Genomic DNA, 17,791 nt, shown 5'->3' on the forward strand with positions numbered 1-17,791 from the left:
AGAGGTGGCCATAGATGAGGGAACTTGGATAGCCCACTTTGAAAACATATTCAAAGATCAAGGAACCACAGACCACCCATTTAACTTTTATAACGAGGTACAATACCCAATCCCAATATCCTTTGACATCTCCGAAATCTTGGTGGCTTTGGAAAGAAGCAAGACAGGAAAAGCCCCGGGCCCTGATGGTGTCCCTGTTGACCTTTTTAAATTCAACCAGGATCTCTGGGCACCTATCCTGACTAGAGTATGTGCAGCTGCAGCCAGCGAGGGCATTCTAGACTCCTGGTCCAGATCAATCATGGTCCCCATTTTTAAGAAAGGGGATCGACAGGATGCGAAATGCTACCGTCCTATTTCCCTCTTGGACTCCCTTGGCAAAGTGGTGGGGAGGGTCATTTTGGAGAGACTCCAACAGTGGAGCGAGGAAAAAGCTATTATCTCGGATCTACAATTCGGTTTCAGAGAAGGCCTTGGGACAGTAGAGCAGGCACTCAACCTTAGTCTTATAATGGCCAAATACATGCACACAAAGAAAAACACGGTATACATGGTCTATGTGGACCTGTCTGCCGCATTTGACTGTGTTTCACATTCCAAACTATGGACAGTCCTAAGAGAAATGGATGTGGATCCCTCCTTGTTGGATTTCCTGAGAGAGCTGTACTCTGGGGCCTCGGCGAGAGTCCGCTTTGGAAAGAACGGTGAGCTGACAGCGTCATTTGGCGTGGAGCGAGGAGTCAGGCAGGGCTGTGTTCTGGCCCCCTTTCTTTTCTCACTCTACACCAACGGCCTGGAGGAGGAGATGCTGAGGGGGGCCCAGGACCTCCCAAAAACGAAACAGAGACCGATTCCAGCACTCCTCTACGCGGATGACGCTGTCATCCTGGCCCGAACGCCGCGCGAACTTCAGCACTCACTTAATAGATACACCACCTTCATGAACGCCTTGGACTTAAAGGTCAACGTAAAAAAAAAGTTTGTTATGATCATGGGGGGGCAAAGAAAGGTACAAAAAACATCTTCCTTGATAGCCAACCACTTGAGATCACCACACAATATCCATACCTCGGGATCATGATAGACGACAAGCTAACATGGAAACCGGCAGTGGAGGCGAGATGCCATCTTTTTAAGCGTTCAATAGCGGCCTTGCAGACCTTCTCACGGAAACTGGGAAGGAGGCGCCCAGCAGAATTGTTGAGAATCTACAACGCCAAGTGCCAGGCGATTGCTCTTTACGGAGCAGGGGTCTGGGGTCACACAGACGTTGGAGCCCTACAAAAAATTGAAAATTTATTTATAAGATTTCTTCTCGCCACTCCGAAAGGTTCATCAACCTACGCCTCCCACATGGAACTGGGAATTCCTTATCTCCAGGATCTTCTCAAAATCCAGCCATTGCTCTTGTGGAGGCGTATCTGGATATCGGACACACACACATTATCTCAGTCGATAGTGGCTGACACAATGTCACTCGACCACTCCTTCAGACTGAAGTGGCTCCGTTATATCAGAAACTTTTTTACCGACCTTGGGCTTGAAAAATACTATCTTCAACCAGAGTCAATTGTCGCCCTCCCAAAAAAGGAGCTTAAGGAACTCGCACTACGACATCTGGAAACACTAAGATTGTCAACCGATGCTGTAAAACCCTCAGTGATTCACGCGAATATAGTTCAGCAAACCTTTGGCATTCAACCGTATCTTACCTTGCAGACTAAAATATATGAGAGGATGCTGCTGACCAGGCTCAGACTGAACCTTTTTTTCAGACTGGTCGCTTTTCCCTTAAATAAGGCCTGGGAATCAAGCATGCCCCCGTGTCCCTGCGACGGGAAATCAATTCAATCTAATATCCACGTTATTATGTTTTGCAAATTTTACCATCCTCACAGAAAACGTTGGATTCTCCCGCTATGCAGGCGATGGGGCCTCAGACAATGTCGACCGGCCTTTTATCGACTGCAAACCTTAGAGTCTGAAGAAGTCTGTTACCTGGTCCTAAACTTTTTAAAATGTATCATGAACCATAGAAAAAACCTTTAGCAACATGCACAAGAAAAAACAATGACTTTTAAAAGCAAATACCCCTTCTTTTTTAATCGTATGTCAGTTTTTTCTTATTGTGTAAACGTTCTTATGAAATGTCTTTTCTAATCATTTGTATTTGTATGGACTTTTTTCTGCTGACTGTTTCTTTTATGGTTTTCTTCGTGATTAACCGAATAAAGAATTATTATATTATATTATATTAAGTTAAGTGCATGCAACAGTAGATGGCACTGTTGCTGCATTCTGGGAGTGACCAATTATGAGTTTCGCATCAGCTGAAATGCACTTTTTATACAAGGAGTTTGTTCTTCGCCCCGAGTAAACAAGCATGGCTTCTAATGGGCTAGGTTCTTAAAAGCAGGTGCTGAGAAAAGTTGCTATGGAGGGCTTCATTTTTACCTTGAGGGTGAAAAAAATATATATATCAACTGGGCAGCAGCACTACTGCTCCAAAAGCCTTTGTCATTTCAAATCGACTCGTTTTCATTCATTTCAGATCTGAAGTATTTTCAATATTATATACAACAAAGCCATAGTTTTTGCTTATTTATTTTATGCAAATAACAACCACTGACTGGGGTCTCCATTTTCGCCCTCTGGGTGAAAAAAAAAAAAAATCTCAATTCAACATCAGCACCACTGCTCAAAGCCTTTGAAGCCTTAATGTAATTCCAAACAGGCCCGTTTTAGTTCTTTCACAGTTTCATTGTTTCAGAACTGAAGCATTTTCAATGCTATATTTTATGTACATCAAAGCTACAGTTGTTGTTTATTTATCTCATGCAACTAACAACCATTGTTGGAATCTGGGGACCACGGTTCGATCCCCGGCTCCGGCGGCAGGTTAGCCCAGCACCATGTGACTCTGGGCAATAGCTCGCTTAATCTTCCCGACGGCCCCCCAGCGCCTAGAGACCCTTACGGGTGATTGTGCGCTTTACAAATGTGGACTTTACTTTTACTTTACCATTGACAAAGCCAATAGTCCTGACTTGTTGCAGGTATAATGTTACTTGTTGTATCTGATATATCTGGAATCAATGACAAACCGCAAAATACCAGTAGGGTGGCACACTATGCTAAGCACAGATTTTTAGCCCCGCCCTCAAATCGCCCCTCCCTCCACGGTCATATGTGCGGCCTCCCGGCGATTAACCGGACAGTGCATTTCGGCCCCTGAGGAAATGTTTGTGAGTACCCATGGTCTAGAGAAAAACAAGGCATTACAACTCAGGATTAAAAACATAACACGGTGGTTAGTGAAGTTTATACTCTAGACTACTTTTAGAGAGTAGGGAATGATTGACGAAAAAAATTTACATTTCTAAGCCTGTGCATTTAGTTTTCACATGCCTCTTTCATGCCACTTCATAGCTCCATCAGCTATGAGTGGGGGCCCCATCCAAGTACTTTGCAGTGGGGCCCAATCAGGTGTTGTTACACTGTTGACTTCAATGCCACGTCAGGGGTAGTAAGCACTATATAAATAATATTACAATATATATATATATATATATATAGTATTTATATTGTGCTTAATATATATATATATATATATATATATATAGTGTATAATAGAGGAGGCAGTCCAAATCTGTAGAAGAGTTAACCTGAGATATGTAGAAATATTTGCCTAAATATGGTGAGGGGGGCAGAGGGGGAACCTAAAAGATTGTATTCAATATACATTCAAATACCAGCATTTTATATGCAAAATATAAAACCAAACACTTTCAGCTTTCATGTTTGACGCTGAAGCCAAATGATGCTTTGCATTATATGAGGTGAGGCAGCATAGAAGGCAAAGAAGCAACCAGACTGATTACTAAATGTTCCTTCATATATACCAACATTTTAGAACAGGAACGGAACGGGAACGTATTGTCCTCGTTGACTTCTATCAACCAGAGGCAATTTCAAGGAGACTGCTGGTATAAACCCATTTGGGTTTCAAAAATCGGGAGCCTCCCTCCTTATTCGGGTGTATTGTCATGTATGATCCTGTCACATTTTAGAACCTCCTGGTATTATTAATTTCCGATTATATTAGAAGACTGCAGTAAAAACACGTGGTTGCCTTTATTTCGCGCCCATTTGAGCCTGTCCTTTTTAGTCTTTCCTTTATTTCCGCACTCCTGCCGCTCTCGGTGCAGCGCCATGTTGCTAGTTCGGCGCACTGTCTGTGTGTGTCTGGTTCTGACGTAGATGGTGGGAGACCCGTTTGGAATGGCGATGCAGTCAAAGGCTCTTGCACATAATGGCAGAGGAGAGGGCAACTGTTCTCAATAGTGCGGTAAGTGATGGGAAGAGCACCAACTACTGGAATCGGAATGTCCTCAGAGTTGACCACTCCCGGGCTGGGCGTCAGACACATTCACAGGTGAGGGCGGGAAGGTACAGTTGGTTCCCCAGCTTTACTGCCATGCTCTTTTTTACGGTCTGTGTTTCCGGAAGTGACGACGACGGCTACAAATAAAGTTTAGAATCGCTTGTGTTTCTCTGTTTCCCGTAACCCGGAAGTAGAAAAGAAAAATGCGTGATCGTTGTTTTTAGGGACAATAAATGCTATTTAGTCGGTAAACAAGCAGTAACAAAGTGTGTACTACTCATGCTAGATAAATTAAATGTTTAAATGTGTACTGTTGTGGCTTTACTTTTGCCCACAATCCAATTACGTAGCAATACCACCCGCTTTGTTTTTATTTTTACGTTACTTATCTCCAAGGCAAACTGAAATTATGCCGCACCAGTGGATTAAATTAATCTTTACTAAAGGTCTTTAACATTTTGCTGTAAGAGCACAATACACACTTCAGAAGCATTCATAGATAAATATGCGAGCTTACCATTGAAAATACTGCACCGCTACTGTCGCCTAACAAAGGCTTACACATAAACAGTGCACTTCAGTATGGTCTGCAAATAACACCCATTACGCTCCAATTTATTCAAAGGCCAGACCACTCCATCATTCCCTTAATCGTGCCCTGTCCACTTCATGCCCTACTAGCAAAACTATCTCCACTCCCTCGCTTTTTTCGGAACCAACACAAATCTCCTGTCCAGCGTCTTCAAGACCATGCTAAATGTCATTATGTCCCACATTTTTCCAGACCGCATCTTCTCTGCCTTTACAGGACCATAAAACAAGCTATGGGGAAAAAAATAAAAAATACACCTCGCTCGAACTCCTGGTTTACTGACCGCCTATTGAAACCTCTCAAAACTAGTTGTTGCAACCTGAAACAACTGAGCGCAAAGAGAATACGTTCGACTCGCTTCTTTTGATCAAACACCTATGCACAGAACACTACCAAGCAATGTTAAAAGCAAAAATAACCATATTATTCAAAAGAATAAAAGAGACGGTGAATAGTCCACTGGTACTTTTCACGGTTGTGCAAAAATTCATCCAGCTACAAAGCCCTGCTTTATCCATGTCCCAAGCACTGGTTCTATGCTCTGCTTTGCTACCTCCTTAAATACATACCCCAAATTAAGAGTTAAGATCAATATCTTTTCAAAATGAAGTTTTAGAACATCCAGTAATAAAATGCGATTCCTCTGTCAGAAAATAAAGTCCAAAATACCTTGCATAAAGAGCACATTGAACTATTCTCAAGAGAGCGCAAATATGTATCTAGAATATGAAACCTCTTGTTTATAATACATTATAATGCACACTATGAACAATTGTTTTCAAATACAGACCACAGATTCAATGTGTTGACAAATGCATGTTAATCTGTTAAACGTACTCACAGTTGTTTTAAAAAATGTACTAACTGCAACATTTAAATTCTGTAGCAAGCGTTAACATAAAAAAAATGTGGATTCTTTTGCAGATGAAAACATTTGGTACAGTAGTCAGTGACAGAGAGATACAAAAGTAGTTTTGGTCATTGTGGCCTGGCATATATTAAAATATAATGCTTCCAGACAGAGTTCCAATCAAAATATCTGTTTATCAGTACAAATTAGTTATTACTACCTAATCCTACTATTCTCGCATTTACACATAACATTTAAAAAAATGTTGATACAGTTTGAAAATTATTATTTATCGAATTAACCTTAACAATATTGACTTGTAGTGGGATAGACCTTTAAGTAGACACACGATCATGGTGACAGCTGCATCCAAACCCTTTATCTTTAGAGTGAGAGTTTTAGATCGTAACCATTGGGCCACAACCACCATACTATTTTTGGAATGCTAGCTGCAATGTAGCACCCCATTAACTGTCAGCCAACAACATTCAAATTAAGGACCAACGTCCTCACTTAAAGTGTTGGCTACAGATAGATATTCATTCGAAATAACAGATGACACAAATAAATAATGGTCAAGTGGTAACCTAGTGTGCACGTTTATATACCTGAACCACTTTCATTAATGCAAGATGTACTCGCATCTCATTGAACTTCCTTAGAGAGCCACCCTAATAATAAAGACTTAGCCTTAAGAATTGTATATACACGTTTGAGCAAATTATACTTATGCATACAAACCTTGCGTTAATGCCGACTATTCTTTTTCGCAGTTTCATACTGCGGTATGGTAAACTGGCAGCCAAAGGGTTTGTGCTGCAAGGAATTGGTCCTACTTGGCCTATGCGCAAAATCAGCATGAAAACATATGTTCTTGGTTTTAACAATGGGACCTGGGTGTCGGCAACAGGAATATGTCCCCTAAACTGTATTAAGAAGCTGTGTTTGAAATCACTTAAGACCTAGTTCAAATATTGTTCCATACCTGAAGGGGTTTCTACAGTTTACACCTCATTGAGGATTTCTCCAACTCACCGCTTTCTGTATTAGAGTGCGCAATCTGAAAATACTGAAAAAAAATATGTTTTTTTCTTCTTCGCCAGTTAGGTTTAAAGGATACTTTATGATAACAATGCAGCCCAAACCCCCACCTCATTTTCTGCATATAATGCATACATTAAAAGCGGACAATAAATATGTTAAAATGTAGTGAGAATAGCATATGGAGTTTGACCACAACAACATTCTTAGTGCTACTGGGCCATGTGATCCGTATTTCCAAGTATTGTAAGCCAACCGTTTTGTGACACACCTAATTGGATATATCAGGTCAAAATACCCAGAATTCTCTTTAGAAATGCGATCTCTAGATCTGGCATGGGCTACATACTCTAGTATTCCTACCCAAAAAGTAACAGAACACTTTTGGGATTACATGTCTTAAACATGGATGTAATGTGTTGATTCCCAGTGTTTCTGGCAAAAGTAGAGAATTTTCCATTTACCTCTGCAGTCTTCTCCATTAGAGATTCCATTATCTGTACCCAGTTGAGTTTAAAGTTCTAATGTCACCTCTAGATAGATAAAATGATTGACACTTTCCAAGTGCTACATATTGACCCATCATGGCTTTGTTTTGCAAGCTGGGTAGTCCATTGACATCTTCAATTTACACAGCTGTGTTTTAAGGTATTGTGATTCCATATATATAATGATTGTAGTGACTAGACACTGAAGGCCAGTCAACATTTTGGAAATGAGAACTGCACAATTGACTTAAAGTAGCAGAGGCAACATCTACTGGCCTTAATTCAGCGTCCTGTTAATTGATATAAGGAGGGTAAAGGAAGGGTGCAAAAATTCACTCTTGCTTTTCTCCTTTCTCCAGTGTAAATTAAGTGGGACATTCCAAATTTTGGTTAATTAATTCTTTCTGCTAACATGGGGCCCGATTAGTATCGCGGACGGACTTGAGTCCGTCCGCGACCCCTGAGGAGGAGGGAACGTCCGCAGGGGCTGCGGCGTTCCCTCCGAGCAGATTAGGATGTGACCGCCAGGGTGACGGTCACATCCTCTATCTTTAAAATTGCAGCGGGTGCAGCTTCAAGCTGCACCCGCCGCAAGGTTATAAATGCATGCATCGCATTTACATGCACAAAGCGGCAGGCACCGTGCAGTCCCTGCTGCCTTGTGCACGCAAATGCAGGGGGGTACCATAGGTACCCCCATGTGCACCGCCACCCCCCCTTCACCCAGGGGGCCCGCAACGGGCCCCCGAAGTGAAAGTCCGTATGCTTTTCCACGGCGGAAAACCCGCCGCGGAAAAGCATGTCTTTCCCACCATCCTAATATGGCTGGCGTTGTCTGTTAGACACCGCCACCATATTAGGGCTATTCCACCGCGGTTGTAATGCGATCGCGGCGGAATAGCGGCGGACGGAATTCCAGACCCACCAGCCATCCTAATATAGCGGTGGGTCTTTGGAGGCTCCGCAGCGGTTTTTCCGCATCCTTCGGGCCGGCGGTGGCTTCCGCCGGCCCGGAGGATGCGGAAAAACCGCAATCATAATCGGCCCCTTAGTGCAGACTGTAAACACCAGTGCCACATAATCTCTGTCCACTCCAACAGTTTGGGTCTATCCTCCATGTCGCAAGTGGAGAACAGATACATGAAAACTAAAAGAATGGTGCCACTCTTGATGGTCACATATTTACTTGCAAGCAAGTAGAGATATAGATAGTTGCCTTGTCTCAAAGCCTGCTCTGAATCCTTGCAGCACATCAGAGAAGATCCCTTCCATCTTGACCCAGTCTTGACACCTGCCCAATAGCATGTTCCCCACAGCATGAGTTCAGAAGTAATATTGGATGATAGCAAGGTGGTTTGCCTCTGATGCCACATTTTTTCATAATTGGAATTATACCTGAAGAAGACCACATCTTTTGGAGTGTTAAGGATTGACAGGATGCATTTAGGATTCCTGGGCAATAGGATGGCCCAGGTCTCAAGGTACAACTTGAATACATCGATTCAAACTCCCCATTAGATTAAGGGCTCTTATTTGATGGACTTCATTCAGTCTCCTCGTTTGCCTCATCCACGGTAAGCCAGTTTTCCGTATATACTTGTCCAGTAACTGAAGGCTGTCTCCCAGGCATCATTGAAGCTGTAGAAATTAGAAGTGTTTGACATCGAGATATCCCCAGATATGGTATCCTCCTTCACTGGCTGAAGACCATGATGGCAAGCTCTTCCTAATAATTGATCCTAGGTGCTGCGAATTACACTGTTGTCCTTCACTGATGCAGCTTTATGCCTTAACAATGGAGCCACGTTTCTGGAGTTTATGCCAAAACATGTAGTGCATGCTGATTTTGAGTCTTCTCCCTAAACCTGCCTTATTTGCTGATGTCCATATAGTTTGAGCCAGATTTCATTTTATGTCTCATTGTAAATTACCATGAGGCTTTCTAAATAAACGTCTTGATTACTTTTGGATAAGATGGCATCTTTTCATTCAATGGACATCAGTATCACAAGGTACCTCTCACCACTAGCTCAACACAATGTTTGTGTAATTGATAACTGATCTGTACAAGAAGTTGCAGAAACAAACATATATGCTGTCTTTTGGCCAGACACAATATTTAATATAAAATACATTTTATGGGTCAGCACACTATAGCTTTGAATTTTTCCTTACCACACGAGCTAGGCTTAGGGTGATGGTATCACAAATAAAAAAATATATATTTTAAATGAGTAGGCAAGACTCAAGGGCACAATTCCGAGACACTTGTAAAGCAGACTGGTATTCCAAACCTGCTCTCCATTGGTTAGAAGAGTTACTGATACTGGGGGCTTTGGTAAGTCCAAGGGGACAGAAATTGAGAGATTATGAATGGGCCCCCATAAAAATAAGGAAATCCTTGTGAAATCTGTAGCACTGTATTCGTTTTTTTAATGTAATAAAGTCCTTTTCTAAAATGTCCACTACCCTAACGTCTACCTATGACAATTCCCCAAAATTTAGAATTTTAAAAGTCGTCTTTTACATGCATTCTTTAATTTAGGTAACTATACACCAATTACTCATTTGTACCCCTTAATGCTTTTCACTCATGAACCCTTTAAACCCAGAACTATCCCCTAATGCTACCCTCCCCTTAACCCTAAAAGCCTCTACTTGCCTTTTGATGTTACCAATCCCTGAACCCTATCAACGCCTTACTATCTCTTAACGCTACTTTCTCTGAACTCTAAAAATTTTTTACTCCCCCTAAACACTCTCCTTTCCAGAACATTAAAAGCCCCTTACTATCCCTCACCGATACCTTTATCTGTACATAAACACCTTAACCCTTGTTGCCACCTTCCTTAAACCCTAAAACCCTTACCACCTGTTAACGCTACCCATCCATGGACCCTAAACTCTTTGACCTAGCCCTTGATGCTACCCTTCCCTGAACACAAAAAAACCTTACTGCCCATTAAGGCCACTGTTGCCGGAACCTAAAAAAACATTATTTCCTCTTCTTGCTACACTTCTGTGAACCCTAAAAAAAAAACTCTACCCCATAGCACTGCATTTCCATGACCTCTGAAAACCTTTGCTGCCTTGTTATGCTACCCCTACCTGAACCCTGAAAACCCTGAATTATCCCATAATGCTACCCTTTCCTGATCCGTAAACAAATGACTACCCCCATTGATACCCTTGCCTGAACCCTAAAAGCCCCCAACTACTTCTTAACGCTACCAATCCCTGAGCCCTAACAACCCCTTACTAATCTCCTGCCCCCTTCCCCACCTCGCTGTAAATGCTCTTCTCGAGCATGAGAATGCCTCCTTGCCTTTGCTCCCAGTACATTTACCTTTGCCCCCAGTACATTTACCTTTGCCCTATAAGGCACAAGATACTTTGACGTTTTTTTTTTAGAGCTACTTTTTTCATTTTATTTTTCCAGTAGACCACAGTTTTGACGTGATTTGTTTCAGCCTACTTTTTCCCGCCCATATAATTTTACTGCAAACAAAATAGGTGACTATCCCCGAAGGGTCTGATGCTGCTGACCGTCAGGCAATTGTCTTATGTTAATGGCCAGTTAACACCGTGCTAGCTCTACTTACCGTGAAGACTTGTAGCTGTTGGCCTTGTGGGCGGCCATGTTATGTGTTGTGGCGGGAGGCTGGACACAGGGGCAGGCATGCTTTGAGTTTTTGCAGGCCCTAATTGATAAGCCACATTCTGGTTTCCTCTATTTTCTTACAGGAAGAGAACTGGCTGTTGGCCTCGCGTCATTATACTGAACATGCTCTGCTTTTGGAAAGTGAGTTGTCCCAGTCTGTGCAAAGCTGTGAAACTCTACAAGCGGCAGTAATCCAAAGCATAAAGAATGTCCTTCACTCCAACACTGGTAGCACGGAGCCAGAACGGGCCCACTTGCCTCTCAGCTACAGGTAACACAACCAGTCATCTGTCACGCCTTTCTAACAATAGTTCACTGTGTGGGAAGGTTAGGTGGGAGTAATGACGCAAATCACTTGTCTTAAGTCCCACCCTTTACTGAGTTGTAAACTTGCAATCTGTCAGCAATTCTTTGCACGCCATGACCTCCCCCGTGCTAAGAGGGCCTTTAAAAAAAAAAAAAGTATAAATCGGAGTCACCACACATTGTGGCAGAAACACATTTATAAACCTCACAATATATTCTCCTTATTTTTTATTGGTTGATTGTTGTGTATTGCGTACAGTCGGCAAATAGCATAAGATAAGGTTATGTGAAATCCTCCAAAGTCCCAAATGGTGGTGAAATATTACCTAAGTATATTAGCCAAACAGGGCAATGTGCCAATTACATAAGCTTCACCATGAGCCAATTGCATAAGCTCATTTAAACTTTTGATGGATATGTGGTGGAAAAAATGTGTACCCTGGAAAACTCTTTCTCCTTAACTTGTTTTGTTACTTTGTTTTAGTTTCCTGACGCTGGCGGACCTCCGCTCCCAGCAGAGCACGCCGGTCTGCAGCCACTTGAACTGGAGCACCAGCCGATACGAACAATGGGCCCATGAGGGGAGGAAGGCAGTACCGGGTCAAAAGGAGCTGCCCCGGGCTCACCTGATTCTTATGGGTTATTTAACAAATGAAGGGCAAGTTCAGCCTGGCTGCAAGTCTGCCTTTGATGGAAGCCTCTATGTCCGGGACAGGACTGGAGTGGTGGCGTGTGAGGTAAAAGGAGAATCTACTACACTGGAGTGGTGATAGGGGAGAGCTTACTGTTGACCTAGTAGGTTATATGTCCAGTTGTTTGTAACATCACCCTTTCCAGGTTTTCTGCTGATTTAGGCCTTTATCGCAGTCCCTGTTTTCCATGCCAAGCCACAGAAGTAGTCAGCAAAGGGAAAACAAATTATTTATTAGGTTGTCTGAAGGTAAAACAATTTCTGGAACAGAGTTGTGCATGATGTCTTGTGTACTGCTACATCTCTCTCCTGTAGTATTCTCCGTAACAGCTGATGACTGCGATACGAAAACAGGCTGAATGATTAATTTCAAACGTGGCCTGCTGCCGCCATATTAAGTACCATATTAGTTTGCATACAGGGTTCTATAGCTATACGTAACTTAGTTTTATACCACAGCCCATGCTCTAAAAAATGTCTATCGAAAGGTATCTTATGTGATGTAGTGATTATAATTAAATATCTTTGAATTTAGCCAATAGTCATCACCAGTGGAATCATAAGTTACCCACAGTTGAACTATAATGGAGAGGATCATGTGTATGAGGAATTTTAACGTAGACTTGGTGAGCATACCCACAACCAAGAGGTTTTTCATCGGAACTATAGCGTACCATATAGTAGAGTTTTTTTCAGTGAATACTTTTAGTTGTGGATATATCTGTTCTGTCAGGTGATGCTCCAATGCCTGCCCTCTACATCTTGTTTATAAATAATTCTCTGCCATCTGTTACATTGCAGGCCCCGTCATATAATGGCGTTTATACACCATAGTCTCTCCTTTTAGAAGTTTTGGCCTGTACCCTGTTGTCTGATGATGTATGTGATGTGCAGTGCTTCGTCCTCTAGGGACGGTTCATTGACTAAGATTTGTCCTGAATGTGGAGGCAATATAACATGCACTGGCCTATTACTGCACCCTGTTCGCGCACCTTGGTTTTTTATGGTGGTATTTCACATATGGGCATATATATGTGGGGTATTTCTTTGTTTATGGAATTCTGTGCTAATGATGTGCTGTTCTAATACTTCAACATTGTTAGATTAGTTTCCACACTACTATTTATTTGGCAGAGTACATATTCACAATGCGGACTATCGGTCAGTTTTTGGCACCTTCTCAAGCGACATGCCACTTTTAGCAATCCAAGGACTTTGATGTTTATGGAGCGAACTACCCGTACAGCCTTAGATCTAGCCTGTGGTCTATGAGATGTAACCGTGGATTCAAGGCTTTTTGTTAGAAGTGTTGGTGTACTCCTGTTGGTGTTTATTTATGGAGTGGGTGTGCCCATGGACTGTTAGCTGTTCACTTATGGTGAAGTGGGTGAAAATGCTCTGCTGCTTTTTTTTCAGAAAATGTGTGCCCATTTTCTTGAGCCTGTTGTTGGCTTATAGTGGTAGCGCATACGTGAGTCTAGAGGTCTTTCTTGGGCAGGTGTGTTTATCCTTGGGGTTGGGGTTTAGCAGTTTCTGAATGATGCTATATATCTCTATAGATGCTGGAGTTTTCCCTTGAAAGGCTGGGGCATCTGTTTCTGTTCACCAACTGGGCTTACATCCCGTCCCAGTACACTCATGCTCGTCCAGGAGGGTACCTTGAAATCTATGCCGCTCCCGTTCACGTGATACCACCAACACTGCCTGTGACACTTCAGCTGGAAGGAAAGGTGCTTGGGGAACCTGAGACAACCACTGCCATATCTGTGCAATCAGCCACCCGGCTTCTGCAAAACAGGTGAGTATGCAGCAGTCTCATTAGAACAGGACAGCATTTAAGTCCTTTCAGGATTCTTTTCAAGTTAGAAAAAGCTAAGAAAGACTTGTAATGCAATCTTTATTGTAGTAGGCTTCTGGACTCCTGTTTTTTGAAAATCTTCTCCATTTTTAAAGATATACAAAAATGAAAAAAATTGAAGTATTGATGAAGAGCCGTGTGCACTCCAGGGGACATATTAGCGAAAGTGTCCGAGGGGCGCTGTGCGAGTTTTCACCTGCTTTTTTGCCCCAAGACTCTTTTGCATTATAGAAGAGGCTGAGCTGCATATATGACCCCTTCTTTATACAAATGGGCACTGGTACGAACTCAGTCTGGCATTTCCACATTTATATGAGGGTGTGCCTCCGTGCAACAGATCCTTTGCCTCTGTATCCATGCCATATTACAGTCAGTGAGCCCCCTCCCCAATGGTGGCCCTTGGAAGGGGGGAAAGAGGGTCCCGGAGAACCCCCAGGCACCCTCTGCAGGTGTGGGCAATCACTCATTGCACCACTACAGGGGGATCTCTGCCCCTCCCCCCTTCAAACCAATCCCAGGCTGCCACCTGCACATTAAAAGGCAGACCTGTGACTGGTTTACACCTGCAGTGGAAAGGTTTGCTGTGATATAGTAGTGTGGCTCACTGGTTAGAGGCGGCAGGTCTGAGAGCAGAAGTCAGCCCGGGACCAGGGTTCAATTCCCGACGCGGCAGGGTTGTGGACCGTGGTCAGCGGACTTGATAATTCTCGCTTCAGTGCTTACTCTAATCAGGGGTTCCACTCGGCAACTCTGGGCATTAGCTTGCCTAATCTCCACAACGGCCCCACCAATTCCGGGGATGCCTGGCTCCACCTTGGGGACTCCCAGCAGGGACCATCCCACAGGGAAAGCCAGGACGGGTTCCCCAGAGTTATACAGCGCCGGGACGCCCCGTTGCTGGGGCAGCTGTGCGCTTTACAAGTATACTACATTTACACACATTTACATATGGCACACTGTCCCAGTCTGTACCAGGTGCACAAACTTAAGTGCAGGCTGCAGCTCAGAGTGGGACAGTGCATAATATCCCTAAAGCAGCCCCTGGACAGTAAAGTAATGTGACTGTCCTCTTGCAGGTCTTTGAGTGGGAAGACATTGTTTACACTAGTCGGAGAGCTGTGCAGAGTCAGCTCCATACTGAAGATCCGGGATCGTGCCATGTTCTTCCTATTCCTGAAGGACTTCTCTTCTGATGTCTCCCTCCCTGTTCTGGTGCAGGTAAGAAAGCTGCTCTGCTCTCCAGTTGTTATTTATGTATATGTTCTGATACGCAGTACTTCAGAATATTATCTGCATGTTCTGTTCTTTTTTACATGTTCCATTTACTTACTCTGCCATTGTTTTGTGGTTTATAACGTGTGCCCCTGAGATATCGGTATTGATAGGGAACACATAACTTGATTTGGTGTTCATGAAAGATTCTACAACGCTCATAATAAGACCTGTAGCATGGTGTACTTGTTTTGTACAGCTTTTAGATGCATCATTGATCACAAAATCTGCCTAATGCAAACAAATTGACTTTTCTTGATAAGTGTCTCAATCTTAATGTTGTAAAGGGTGGTTGTATTATCTTGAAGGACACTTTCCTGTCACCATGGAAATAAAGAACTTTGGAAAGAGATTGAGTGCTCTGAGTAACCTTGTTGGACTGGAAGTCCTGCACAAGAGTGGCGTCCAAATGAGTTCACCCCCTCTTGCAAAGAGCTGTATGCTACCACGGTCTAGTCTAAGAATTACATCTGATGGGACTCAGGATTAGTGACAATTTAGTTTCACTGTTTCTGCAATATAAATAAATAAGTTGGAGGAACACAAGAATAGATATTGGTTATACAAGCATTCTTTAGGAATTTCATGCGAAGCCTCATGTATTAGAGAAAAATAGGAAGCCATAGCACCCACTGAAGCCATCTCTGTCCTCCTTGTCAGTGTTGAACCTGTTGCAAACTTTGAGTTGGCCCTCTTTTCAGATTTGTGTTCCATGTTGCTCCTAGGTAAGACACTCTAGTGATGACAGTTTCCATAAGCCCTAGTACATCTGTTAGCGAGAACGTCTCTTTCAGAGACGTGAATGTTTTTGATCCAATCATCTAGGTAAGGATTTGTGGCAACTATGCCTGAACTACTATCAAGCCCTTTAGGAATACTCTCTGGGGAGGACTTTAAAAGGGACAGCATAACTTTACATTGGAGTAGCTCTTATTTGCAATAAAAGCGAATAAAAATGTGTGTATTGTGTACTCGGTAACAGGGAAGTATGTGCCCAGCTGGTTGATGACTTGTTACCTTTTTCCTTTTTTTAAGTGCTTTACTGCTGTATCAAAGGCCCATCATTTTTAGGTCTCGCCTCTCAATGCGCATGCGCATTGAGCCAGACTATAGGCGCTTAAACAAGGTTTACCCAAGGTTTGCCTAGACTGGCGATTTGATGCTGTGCCCGTGCGCTTTTAGGTCAATGCGCAAGCGCATTGACCTAAAATGCGCGTGCACATCATCAAATCGCCATCTGTTCCCCAGCAGCACTCCTCCCACTCCTTTGAAGTGAAGCTTAGCTTCACTTCAAAGGCCCCTGCTGCTTCACACTCAGCCGTGTCTCTCCCTCCTCGCCGCTCTCCCCGCTCCGCCCCCTGCTGCGGCCGTGTCGCACTTCTCCTCCCCCCTCCCCACATTAATGCCCTCCGTCTTGTTTGTTGCAGTCTGTCTTCCTTTTGTCTCTCCCTATCCCTCTTACTTCACCTCTTTCTCTCCCCTTCCCTCTGCCTTGCCATCTCTTCTTTCCCTCTCGATTCCCCGTGTTTCCTCCTTTCCCCCGCCTCACTCTCTTCACTATATGTCTCACTCCTTTCTTTCTCCCCTTTATATATTTTTTCCGTTCTCTACTTCTCTCTGTCCCTTACCTCTGAGTTATCCGCTCTCCCCTTTCTCTCACCGCACACCCCTTCCCTCCCTCCACTCGTCTGTTCTCTCCCTGCCCCCTTGTTTTAGGCATAGAGATTAACTGATTTGTTTAGGATTGCGGGACGTTGAGATAAAGCCACGACTCGAATGCGACCCCCCCCCCCCCATTCAAAGGTCGGCAGCTCTATCCGTTAGTCCACGTCTTCTCAACGTTTCCATGCTGAAATTTTTGTTCATATGTATTTCTAGGAAAGAATGCCCGATTGCATTACCCTATGATACGTTTTTCAAGTGAAAAGTGCTTCTACTAACCCCTGCCCTTCAGTGACTATAAGCTGCAGTTTTTCAACACAGTTTAAAAAAGATGAAGGACAGAAATATGTTGCTTACTTTCTCCTTAGTTGGTGTCACCGCTTGTTTTTTTTTACCGGAAGCATCACATCACATCGTTAAAGTACACTCAGTTCCGCCCTCCCCTCCCGCTACACCGACGACCGCAAGGCAGGCTCTATCTTAAATAAAGAAATCCGGTTACATACTGAATAATGGTAGCCACGAGTTGCGTTGCCGCGGCTCAATCAACTTGTTTTTTTAATCATTTACATATATTACGCTTCCTCATTTGTTTCCCCTCCCTCCCCCATCTACGCGGCGCCCTTCATGTGGCTTGGGTGTTTTTTTTTCTCGGAGTATCGTGGTATATCTTTTAAACTGCTCCTCCCCACCTCCCCTCCTCCCCTCCTCCCCACTGCATGAATACCAGCAAGGCGGGAACTGTCAATTCAAGCCATCTAGTCTCGTAGTTGCATACGAGACTCCTCTGCTTTGGCCCCTAAAACAACGCTGGCTTGCTGCAGATGAGTGGAACAGGCAACAGGCAGACATTTCGATTATGGGTTGAGTCAAAGAGCTTATCTCATACAAGCAAATTAGCCACTGATTTCAGCTGCTATGTTGAACTGACGTCGAGCCTCGTTCCCAAGCTGCCAGGTCGGCAGCTCTGGCCATTGCACCACATT

At 43.5% G+C, this 17,791-nt stretch overlaps 1 protein-coding gene across 1 annotated transcript in view; it reads left to right on the top strand.

Moving 5' to 3' along the window:
• The first annotated feature begins 4,191 nt into the window (after positions 1–4,191).
• CTC1 (CST telomere replication complex component 1) overlaps positions 4,192–17,791 on the top strand; it is a 230,849-nt gene continuing 217,249 nt past the window's right edge. The window contains exons 1-5 of the mRNA XM_078671543.1: positions 4,192–4,348; positions 11,100–11,287; positions 11,807–12,059; positions 13,573–13,811; positions 14,948–15,089. Of these exons, the coding sequence (XP_078527669.1) occupies positions 4,313–4,348; positions 11,100–11,287; positions 11,807–12,059; positions 13,573–13,811; positions 14,948–15,089 (858 nt within the window). The 5' untranslated portion in view covers positions 4,192–4,312. The remainder of the gene's footprint in view (positions 4,349–11,099; positions 11,288–11,806; positions 12,060–13,572; positions 13,812–14,947; positions 15,090–17,791) is intronic.

The sequence above is a fragment of the Lissotriton helveticus genome, chromosome 12 (assembly GCF_964261635.1).
Source record: "Lissotriton helveticus chromosome 12, aLisHel1.1, whole genome shotgun sequence".
NCBI lineage: Eukaryota > Metazoa > Chordata > Amphibia > Caudata > Salamandridae > Lissotriton > Lissotriton helveticus.